At 38.6% G+C, this 12,249-nt stretch overlaps 1 protein-coding gene across 1 annotated transcript in view; it reads right to left on the minus strand.

Annotated features, from left to right (window-relative positions):
- The window catches only part of GPALPP1 (GPALPP motifs containing 1), a 20,200-nt gene continuing 7,951 nt past the window's right edge, over positions 1-12,249 (minus strand). The window contains exons 4-8 of the mRNA XM_040056546.2: positions 9,387-9,489; positions 6,726-6,860; positions 6,378-6,542; positions 5,864-5,962; positions 1-3,775 (exon numbers count right to left, since the gene is read on the minus strand). Of these exons, the coding sequence (XP_039912480.1) occupies positions 3,557-3,775; positions 5,864-5,962; positions 6,378-6,542; positions 6,726-6,860; positions 9,387-9,489 (721 nt within the window). The 3' untranslated portion in view covers positions 1-3,556. The remainder of the gene's footprint in view (positions 3,776-5,863; positions 5,963-6,377; positions 6,543-6,725; positions 6,861-9,386; positions 9,490-12,249) is intronic.

Consider the following 12,249-nt stretch of genomic DNA (forward strand, 5'->3'; position numbering starts at 1 on the left):
GCTATGTGACTCTTAAATCAACATGTGATTTGTAACTGGCTGGACAGAAAGAACAACAAATTTACATTTCAGAATCAAAATTACTCCCCAAGCTCAATTAGCCCTGGACTTGCAGAATCCTCTGGAACATTTAAAATCTTCTTTTATGTGGAGAAGTTTAAATCTTCTTTTGTGTCCCCTTTCCTATTGGACAGAAATATATCAATGTTTCATCTCAGTGTTTCTTTCTAGAAGAAAGATGTTTCTACAATGCCATTTTGGTGCTATCAATATGATGCTATCAAAGCCCTAAATAAAACACTTCTATTGCTGTTGATTATTTGGGAAATGCAGTTCATCCCAGGAAAGCCAACACACAGAGGGCATGCTCCAATATCCATTCTGCAACAGCAAAAGCAAAAAGTAACTCCACAAAGAGGTGTTTACATTGGAAGAGCATAAACAGAGATTTTACCCAGGTATTACTGTACAATATTCTAACAAAATTTTCCATCTCAGACAGCATGGTAGCTCAATATATTTGTCCTGAAGACACATACAAAACAATCAGCAAGTTTTCTTGAAATGTCTTTATTGCTTTTAATTGCTCCTTGGTAACAGCAAACTCAACAATTGTTTTTTTCAAAAAAATATATTCTTTCCCTTTCTTTTTTGTTATTAACATATAATGCTCCTTAAAATTCCTTTTATACACACGATTTATCATACACCTACCAAAAAGCCTTTTTTTAATTGACTATACTATGCATTACACACCTGTTTTACATTTCAGGAGGGAGACCTCAATCTTGAGCAGGAAAGTTCAACATCAGTATAAATAAAGGACGTCTATGCCAGCACAAACCAAAGGCAAGCACACTAAAATCTAGGCTGGTAGACTTTTCACATCCAAGAAAACGTCCCTGACAATTTTTTATAGCAAAAGAGGATTTCCTGATATGCCTGGAGTCAGTATGCTGTGACATGGGCTGGCACTGCCGAATAGCAACAGCACAGACGAAATCTGTGTTGGGAGCTGGTTACCAGAAACACTGCATAGTAACTACGGTGAAGATTCTCTGTGAAATAGGTTCTGGTTTTTCAAATTAGAATCTGAAAAAAGCACCCCTTAACATTTCAGCAGAAACGCTTTACAACTTCTCCAAATTGTAGAAGATATCTTTTCCCATAAAAGCTTACAGAGCTTGTAATTTACTGAGTTACTGCTTGTTGTAATGACTGTTTGAGGGAATGGCTTGGCATGAGTCAGAGATGAGTTTGTGTATTAATTCAGTTCAAAGGTTCATACAATTTACATGAAGTAATGAAAAGTTTAACTTGAACTCTCAACAACTCCGCTTTCCCCCACAAGTTTGTAACACTGATACCATCAAGTCTTTAAGAAGCTGCCACAGAGTGGGGGGAAAAAAAAGTCCAAACCAAGTTCCCAGCTTGCACCAAGGCTTCATTAATAAGAACCACGTGTCCCACAGATGGAAGAGAAGTGTGTGATGGCAAAGGGGCTGCTGCACTCCTGTCATGAGAGTTCTCCTCTCGAGCAACACTGCAGAGCCTCCTCTCAAAGGTGGCCTTGGACAGGGCAGGAGACCATGATGGGGCCAGGCAGGGCAGAGAGCAAACAGCAGGGAGCCAACTGGATCTGGCCGTCTGTGACCTCTGATGACTGGCCTTCACTTTGTAGGAGGGGCCAAAGAACAAAAATCAAAACAGAGCACAGAAAAACAACAAAATTTTTATACAAGCAGCCCTCATCCTTGCTCCAGACTTTGAATGAGCATGGATTGCACAATGCACTCATCAAATAATTTTTTCTCAGCTGTGAAAATTTAGCTAGTCACTCCATGCTCACCCTGTCATCGCTTTAGTTGCCTAAAAAAATCACAGACATTTCTAATACTGCTTTTCCAATAAAGAAATCTACATTTGCTCAGAAAGTAGAATCTTAATGAGGCTTTGCTTGCTGAGTTAAAAAAGCATGAGGCAAGAGAAGTCTGTATTAGGGGAAGAAAAATAAATAGCTCTTATTTAAACCCTCCTCTCACCTCAAAACAGAAGGCTCAGAAACTAAAAACTGATAAAAAGCAGACACAATACAAAATCAGTCTTTCTCCTGAAGGTAGCAGATTTTTCAGCTGGCAAAATAAATTGTCCATTAAAATAAAAAGTGGTACCTAAATACATTCCACATAAGCACTCATTCGCAACACTGGAAACTCTCCAAAACTTCTCAGCACGTGAAGCCTGTGTCTCCAGTTCACACACAAATGCAATAAAACAAGACCGAGTTTTTAACTACTCATTTCTGGAGCTTGTTAGGTCACTGCTCCATTAAATATGAAGTAACCAAGACACCGTCTCTCAGGGTAGCCTTTTTCCAAATTACAGGATTTTTTTTCAAATTACAGTTATTTATTTATAATACATACAGTATTTATACTTCCAAACAAATTACCAGCATCTCATATTTAGAGTTGTTTTCATGTATAGGTACTTTCAGTAATCACTTAAGAAGGATCCTAAACATTTGAGACAAAGGGTGAAAGCACAGGTCTAATTTTAAATAATTAACACAGAATTACAATCATTTAGGTTGGAAAAGATTTCTAAATCAGTGAGTTCAACCTTGGACTGATTGAACACCTTCAGGGATGCTGACCCCACCACCTCCCTGAGCAGGCCTTTGCAAGGTTTAACAACCCTTTCTGCTGCTAACCCACAGAAGAGGTAAAGAACTCTAAACTTGAATGTAGACTTTTTAAAATGTCAGTTTTATTTCCTTCCTTACAGAAGAGCTGTTCTGGTCTGCAAATTAATGGACAATATAAGCCTTATTCTGATTTTCATACTGTATGTGCTTAAAAAAATAGGGATTTCTGATGACAATCCCTACAAATTAAAACTCAAATTAGATTTTCTCTTCTCATATACTACCATTTTACAACTAACTCTGAAAACCTTGAGGTTTCACTAGTCCTGCTACCCTTAGCTCTTCCTGCTGTACTGCAGAAACTATACTGCATACACATAAACCTGTATTTATGTACAGACACAGAATGACAGAAATAAAAGCACTAGGCAAATGTAAAAGCTGCCATTTGAGTTTATACTCCCCAGCAGGAATTCCAGTCAAATAATGTTCTGCATATAGATGTAAAGGAAATTTTTCCATGGCCTTCAGGTCAGGCTGAGAAAGAGTACCTTAAGCATGCAGGACAAAAGAGAAAACTATCAACTCCATTGCAAAATTAAATCTAGAGCTCCTTAAAAAAACCACCTATTTTAATTAATCATTTTTATGTTAACAACAAAAAATATGCATATCAAAGTTTTAAAGAAGCAATTTTTTTTAATTTTTTTTTTTAATTCCAGGACCTTCTTTTAGTAGTTTAGTTTTAGTACAGATGATCCTCCCTCAGAGAGTATTTACAAACAAGGAAAAATAGGTAAACATCAGGATATTTATTTTGCATACAAATATTTACAGAAAAATACTTACAAAAAATTAAGTATTCAAATTTTAATTGACTTCACTTCAAAAAAGCTTAATGCTTTCATCTTATAAAAACATGTTGCCTTTACTGTGCTCAAATTTACTATTCAGATCTCTGGATTTTCTTATAAGAGCTTTCTTTTGTGCTTCATCAAAGCGATTGACTTTGAGATCCTGCTCTCTGTCAAATGGCCTTCTTTCCTGAGGTTTGCTCTTTTCTTCGGATGCTTTGCTCTTCAGCTTTTTCTGGTGGATGTCCATGAGAGACTCTGGCCTCTTTGACTCCTGGAAAAAATGAGGAGGAAGTAAAGTATTAAAGAACATCAGCAACAACATACAGAAAATCCAAATGGAAAGACTCAAGTCAGGAAGGCTAAAAAATTCCAGAAAAAGAAGACAACTTAGTAACTGGATATAGAATGATAAATTTAGCATACAAGGAGTAGAAAGTGTGAGCAATCTTGTCTAGGCTGAAATAGTAATAATTCACTGTTGTAGATGGCCATAATGTTGTAGATAGCCATGATGTTGTTGAATCTCCACAGACAATGCAGATAAATGGGAAACATAATGCAATATAAATATAAAAGTTGCTCTGACATTATTGGCAGAATGAAGACACCATGTCAAAAGAAATATCTGAAAGTACAGGCCTAGTTTACTATACACATCCCCACAGCACCTGGATTTGGTCACTGCTAAGGGTAGGAACAAGCTAAAACACCCTTTTAATCTTTCATGCACTACAGTGGCTTTTTGAATGTGTGCTCCTAACTTTGAATCATCTGTTGAAAGCCCACAGGGCAAAGTGACAGGTTTGAGCTGGAGCCATGTGTTTTGCCTACTCCAGGGCTTTAGCTGCATTTCTTAGAGAGCATGATCCAGCTCAAACACAACATAAAACTTCTGCTGATTTCACACAGGAGCAGTATTAGTTATCACAAGACCATGAGTCCCCTCATTTAGTATACAATACAGTGCAATTGCGTATGTAAACCAATTCTCTCATCAAAAAGTGCGAAGTTGAGCAGCTCTGTTTTCTCATGATCTTTCTTCACTTCCTATGCAAACACTACATCACACATGCAAATAATAGTTTGTGCATGAGCTAAGAAGAGATTCTTATGGAAAACAGACAATACTTATTCATGATGTAACTGTCAGTGTTGACAAAATCGCACCAGAGAATATATGTCACATCAGAAGAAGAAACTACTTGAAGAATGAAATCTGTTCTAGTGAAGTACCCTTGGTAAATGTGAGCGGAGAAAGAAAGAGGAAAGGATAGAGGAAAAAATTTTAAAAGAAAAATACCCACAACAACCACCTGAAAATCAGAAAAGAAGTGATTTAACAAAAAAACCCCAACAACAACAAAAGAACAACCCAATAAACACTGTTCTTAAACTCTGAGACAACTCCATGAATCTTAGAAACATCAAAGGCCTGTGTATGTTTTATTACAGCAATGGCAGAGGACAAAACCCATAGTTTTACATGAAAATTATTCTACTATATTCATAGTGACAGTAGAAAGAGACACTGAAGAAGAACCTTAAGACAGAATGCTAATAGCTCTGGATTTGCAAGTCTCTAAAGTCAGGAGAAACATATGATTTAATGAACTACAAATAAATTATCAGTAGTGCCAGATAAACATGTGAAAAAAGCCAAAGTTATTCTCAAGTTAATTGTCCTCCCAAGAGGCAAGACTGCCTTCCAGAAGAGTTCAGGCTATACATCAGGAAGAACTGAAAGTTAGCACTGTGAGACAGGCAGTGGTTGACACATTCCAAGGGACAGGGCTGACAGACAGAAAAGTGAGAGGGAATTTGACATGGAGTTCAGATTTCTAGCAATCAACATCTGTCTGTGAACATTATCTGCTCCTGCAGAGATTGAGAAAAACTACATGTAATGAAGTTACTGTAATCAGCAGTCAATGTAATTAATGAGAAAGGGTAATTAATGTGGTGACCTGCTTAGCCCATCAAGCCTCTTTTATGTTAGTGCATATGTTGGCCTAAAAGTTAAACTTGCACTATGGTTTTATCCTTGGGATATCAGTAATTGGGTGAGGCAAGCTAACGTTTGAATTAAGGTCCAGCAACCATGTCCTGAGATGATTGACAGAAAGCACCATCTAAAACGGAGGCAATACACACAAACCCAACTTCTGTCACTTTGGAGAGGACCCAATCTTTTTGATGTTAATGTCAAGTGTTCCAAGGTCTTAAAACAGTAGTAGGTTTGGGCACTAAAAGGAAAAACTGTAGTGGCATTGCCATGGAAACTAGCAGCACTAGAAATGAGAACCAGAAGAAGAATGAAGAACTAAAGGAAATAGAGGAAGTATTTTGTGATTACACCTACATTGTATGAAGTCACCTGCTCAGTGAGCCTCTTGTCTCTCCCAGATAATACCATTTCTTCATTATCCTTACTGCTTGACTTTTTTGCCTCTTCTCTTTCCTGATGAGTAGAAGAAAATCACACGCTGTAGTAATCAGAATGTCTGAAGTAAAAAGCAAGCAAATCTATATCTACTTTAATTTAAATCTGGAGGGTAAAGGCCATGATGGAGACCATCAGATATTTTCTGCTCAGCTTGATAGAAGAAGAAACTGGACATGCTAATTGGAAAGTCAATGAGCTGATGCAGAATATCTGACTACTGCAAAAAGGGAGCAGAAATAAAGGCGTGTCAATGATATTTAATGTTGTTACTTCATTGTGTTTATCTTTAAGCCTGAATTACCAAATTTTGATACCAGAAAAATCTGGGAAAGAAATTTTCACTGAACAACCCACAGTATCTTTGTTTTCACAGAACATCAGTAACACCTACTGCCTGCAAGTGTAAATGAATGAATAAATAAATGCTCACCTTGGCTTTTCTCTCTCTGTCAGCTGGAGTATCTGTCCAGATAGATCTATCACCTGATTTATCATCAGTTCGTCTCTTGAATGTTCTTGGGCCAAATCCAAAGCTTTTCAACTCAGGTGGAAGCTCTGTCATCCACGATTCCCTGGTAACTTGTTTGGGTTCATCCTTCGCAGAAAAGTAGGGGTGAAGAGTGAAAAAAACATAATCAAAAATTACTGTCTGAATCTCTTGGTTTCCAGCAGAAATCACAGACTTTTTTCCTTTGTGTTAACACCTGCAAACACGTAGCATCCCAAGTACAAATACACTCCAGCAACAAAACACTAGAAATTAGGAAATCCAACTCACGCTGTCTGCTGAAGTAAGCTTTTCTTTCATTCTCTGAGCTCTGCGTTCAAACTCTTTAGCCACATCAGACTCCACTGGTCCTTTTGCAGGCATTGGGCCTATAAAATTGTCTTCGTCCTCGCTGCTATCTGTCAGCTTCCAAAAATAAAACATTTCTTTCAAACACAGTGTTAGGAGCATCAAGAAACACTTCAGCTTTATAGAGGATGACTTTGACTTTGTCTAGAAGAGCATATAAACCTAATGCAACACATCTCCCAGACAACAGAAACCTGGATTAGAACTCAAGATTAGACCTGTTCTAGCACTTGAACACAGACACTTTGTCTCCATTTTGCCAGAAGTATCATCTCCTGTCTGAGGCAGGACTGCTGGTAAAGGCAGTGGCAGCACACACAGCCCCGCTACTTTACATTGCTCTGCATGCAGCCACACAGTCCCTGTGGCCGTGGGTAAATTTGGAACACAGAAGCATACAACTTCCATATTTTGGGCTTTACCATCACTAGCAACATTTGGATGCATTTCCCTAATAAGGAACACAATTTCACACTGCAAGAACTGTCTCAGATTCTGTAAGGATTCCTGAAAGACTGAAGTGTGAGGTAGGGTACCAGTGGCACGCATGGGTACTACGCCCCTGCGTGTACAGCATCTCCAACTAATCCCTTGGCTCTGTCATTCACTCCTTCGATCCCTCATGGATCCCTTCAGGAAGAATTTCTTCACTGCAAGGGTTACCAAGCATTGGAACAGGCTGCCAAGGAGGCGGTGGAGTCACCATTCCTGGAAGTGTTCAGAAAATGACTGGATGTGGCCCTTAGTACCATGGTCTGGTTGACAAGGAGGTGATGGGTCGAAGGCTGGACTCAATGATCCTCGAAGTCTTTTCCAGCTTAATGATTCTGTGATTCTGACATCGCACTCTAAGCAATTTTTTGGAGAAGGGCTAAAAAGATAAGTTTGTTAGGGACTAGATGCCAATAAAAATCTTCCTAGTTGCCAGGGGTTGTACAGAAAGCTCACCGGTGCCTCCCTCCAAGTAAAAACAGTACAGATGTGGATGGAAGCAAAACTAGACAGAAAATGGTGATGCCACAGTGCCCTGGGAGCAAAGTTAAAGTGCCCAATATCTACAAAAGTGCAGAGATTTCGCTACAGTCTGACTGTGCGTGATAAAGCAATGGGAGCAGGATGGCAAGGCTGTGTAGCCAAGAAGCACAAAGCGTTACTTCAGAACACACAAGGTGGTGAGTCATTAGATTCACTAAAGCAAACTGAAGAGTCAGCATGCCTCTAAAGACAAACTTGAATACAAAATAATTATTTTTTTTTTTTTAAGCCAACAAGAAATTACTCATATTCGAAAGTAAGAAAAAGTATTATTAGGAAGAGGTAATAAAAAGATAATTATTAGGAAGAGAAAAAAGGTAAGTTCTGTAATACCTGTAAAATGCTGATGCTAGAAGATGTATTTATGAGAAAAGAGACTTTTTTGTCTGCAAAATATAAAAGTCGACCAGGTTTGACATCTCTGCCTCAAGAGATCTGTCACTATGATAAATTGCTTAATCGTTATTTGGAGTTATAAGACGATGAGTATCTCAGAAATGTCAGATAATCTTTCTGCACGATGAATTACAACACCGCTCACTGTGGGAGGCTGGAGAATTATATGCTTTGCAACTATTAACAAAAAAGGGAAGTTTCAGAGCAGCCTTTGCATCCTTCCTTCCTAGGGTGTCTAGCATCTCCTACAGTGTCTGGGAGTTAAATGTAAAAATGTAAGCATTTAAAAAATAAACACAATAACCATTAATTCTCCCAAGCAATTAATATTCAGTTTATCATAGCATAAGAAAGATTCACTTGCCTAAGCACTGGTATCCTGCAGCGTTTTTGGGGCCTTAGGGTCACCTGCCTGGCTTAGGAGGTGCTCCAGAAGAGCACGACCTTCTCTAAAAGTGCTGCTCCTTACCTGCCAGGCCCTCCCACAGGCAATTTGGATCCCTCAGAACAGTACTGGAAGCCCACCTTCAGGGAATTCAATCTTCCCCATAGCTGTATTTTATCACACATCTTGTTCCTGGATGCTCTTTAGTAGCACATGCATTATTTTGCAACCAGGAATGGCGGACTACAGCACCTCTACATAGTTTTTACCTAACATGACGAAAAAAGCCAAAAAATATGAACCAAAACCATGCATCAGTATCACTGTCCTGCACCTCCCTCCAGTTACAGGTATCAACCTGCAATTGCTAAGAGCAATTTAGTGACACTGTAAGGCCATTCTTGATTGTATTCTTTTGGATAAACTTATTTAAAGGTTGTAGCCACTAGTAAACATATTTAAGGAGGTGAAGTTGTGTTTTCTGTCTGCAGTTTAGGATACCCAGATTGGTTGTGTTCAGTGAGTGCACCATCCATTTAACAGCAAAAGCACAACAAACCAGACCAGTCTTTTTGCTTTTCATTTTTTTTTTTTAGGCTTATTTATGCTCTGGTATTTGACTCCAGCAAAAATATGCCAGATACTTTCTGGTCCAAAATGAAACTGTCATGCTGAGAAGTCATGTCTGGTAGTCTCTTTCAGGCTGCAACTTGTTTAACCATTTCAGATAGCTTGTACTAAAACAAAAGGCCTCTCTTTCCACAAACCTGGGGACGGGATTCTGATGAAACAGACGGTCCTATGGAACATCTCCTGGTGTCCTCTGAAGGTTTCCTAAAGCCAGGTGGTAATGCAGGACCTATAATGGGCCTTGACAGCAGGGGAAAAAAAAGGAAAAAAAAAATCTTGGTTTTTCAGTTGAAGGTGAAAAATACAACAGATTAATATAAAAATAAAAATCAAACATTGATGAGAAGTACGATTTTCCTTCTTCCCTATGCCAAGTATGCCCCTGTGAACACATACTGTAGAAATAACTGAATAAGAGTGTCTCCATTTTCCTGGAGGACCCGTGCAAACAATTTTGATGCAAAAAACCCAGGAAAGTCGCAGCATGTAATCAAGGAAATCCATTTTTTTCTTCACTAGGTTCCTTCACGAGACTCAAGAGCAATGAAAGGTGATAAGACAAATATACATTCCTTCTCAATCAACAAACCCAATTTTGTTCTTCTTGTCTTGCACCTCAGTTTCGCTGCCCTTTGATAAACAGAAAGAGTGAACTGCTCTGGTTTTATTTTACCTTGGAGTGGGAAAGACAGAAGAAAAGTTTTGTGAGTCCAGGTAACTCCACTGATTTATTTTTAAGCAGTAGCTCTGCAAGCAATGTAACTCAGTTGTCTTCACAAATACAGAAAGGCAAGAATTTCTTTTCAGTGGTGAATACTACAAACTGTGCTCAAAGAAACTATTGCTGTATTGAAAGTCTTTTGAATGCGGGTTCCACTTAATAATCCACCATAATATTGTTAAAAGCTAATATAAACTAATTAAGAACCCAAACAGCTGTCACCTGAAGACATAACCAAGTGACAGTATCCTTTCAACTTCCAACAGCAGACTTTGTTTATTACAACCTTCAGTTGTGAGCTTTAGGTTATCATAAGTAACAACACCTGAATTAAATTTGCTAATGATGACCTTTACTCAATCCCACCTAATCTAATCAAGTACTGCCCTGCTGTAGTGATATTATTGTCAGGCTTTAAAAAGGGGAAATAAAAGACACAAATTCTCGTTGAAGAACCAGCCACAGATATACAGACATGAACAATAAATATATGACCTCAGGCCAGGACAAGGACACTGTTAAGATTTTAAACCCAGGCAAGAAGCCTGGGTTAATTTTGAAGTTCCACCCCCACCTAGCTGCTGCAGTTTTATCTTCCTTACTTCCTACTTTCTTGTTAAGACCACGTTTTAAATTCCTAATGTAATTTAATCAGTTTAAACTTACACAGACACAGCAAAAAAACCCCCTTTTGTTTTAGTATACAAGTACCTTTATTCTGCATGGAGAGAGAGATTAACCAAACTATAAAAAAAGCTCTCTACTAAAATATATATGGACATCTCTGTTATGGGCTGTATCTGTGCAATCTGTAGAAAAGAACCAATCTCAAATGCTCTGTCTAGATTCTGTCACAAAGGCTCTTTAGAGAACAGAAAAGTAGTTCTCATATTCATCCTTCCCATGCTTTCCACTTCTTATGACATGAACATCTCTTCAGTCTTTTCCCAGCAGTACACAGGTGACATGATCTTTAACAGTTTCCTGGATGTCCAAAGGGTCTCTGAACAGGTGAACTGAATCTAAATACTAGTATTATTTCAACTCTGATAATATATTGACTCAAATAATATATTAATTATGAATAAAAAACTGGTAAACATATTTTACTGCTGTAGGCAACTTCAGTACCTATACGTGTTCAAAAATACCTCCCAAATTTATGGACCAAGCTTTAACTTAAGGACTATTGCATTTCATACATGGCAAAGAACATTCTCCTGTTGTTGGACTTGGAAGTCCTTGCTAATGCATATTTCAAGATGGGTGTTTCAGCATTCCCCTGATGTATAACAAAATTTTTTAAGATCACCCTCGCTCTTTACCTTCAGAAACATTTATGAGTGCTACACTTCTGTCTAACATTGACAAACGGTAATAAAATCTTCAAAATTGAAGGAAATCTTTTCACATATATATTTCATGCTGGAATGACTCAAACCATTTTCAACAAGCTGCAGATTGCCACACGAGCTGCCCCTAATCATGAACGTGTTGCTTTGACAAGCCTGGAAAAGATGTAGGAGAGCAAAAGCTTTATAAAAGAACAGGTATGTCACAGAGAAGTGATAAACAGCCTGTCCATACACTGAAACAAACGACCTGCATTTGTTTCAATTATTCATGGCTGGGTTGGCAGCTGGCAATCTGCTCAAGGCCTAAGGGCAATGCAGCAGGCAGACAGCAGCATCGTGTCTGTGCCCCGCACAGCTTACACACCTCCCAGCCTCCCAGCTGTGCGGGGGTGGAAGATAGACAAGGCTCTTCCCCCACATCACACCGTTCCCACCTATTCAGGGAATCAGGCTGGGTGTTAAACAGCTCTCCTCAATCTGTTTTCTCAGTGTGTGCTAGGAGCAATTGGATGGTGAGGTAGGAAAAAACAACAGAGAGAGTGCCAAGTGCCTTCTACTGCTCCAATCCATCACAGACACGGAGAAGACTCCTGCCTCAACGTGACAGAATCACAGAATATTCTGAGTTAGAAGGGATCCACAAGGATCTTCAAGTCCAACTTGAGTGAATGGCCCCTTCCTCTTCCATTTTACCATGAGTACTCATGTCAAAAATCAACAAAGCAAGGCGGCTACCTCTGCTGATATTAGAATTTACAAGCACTTTTTTTAACAGAGGATACAATCTTTTTAATGACCTGCTAAATTTTATAATTAAAATAATACTTTGTGCATACAGAACACAAGGGAAAAAAAAAAGTTTGTGGGACCATCAAAGCACCAAATGATCCCACTGAGCATGATACCCACAACTACAAAAGTTTT

The sequence above is a fragment of the Hirundo rustica genome, chromosome 2 (assembly GCF_015227805.2).
Source record: "Hirundo rustica isolate bHirRus1 chromosome 2, bHirRus1.pri.v3, whole genome shotgun sequence".
Taxonomy (NCBI): Eukaryota; Metazoa; Chordata; class Aves; order Passeriformes; family Hirundinidae; genus Hirundo; species Hirundo rustica.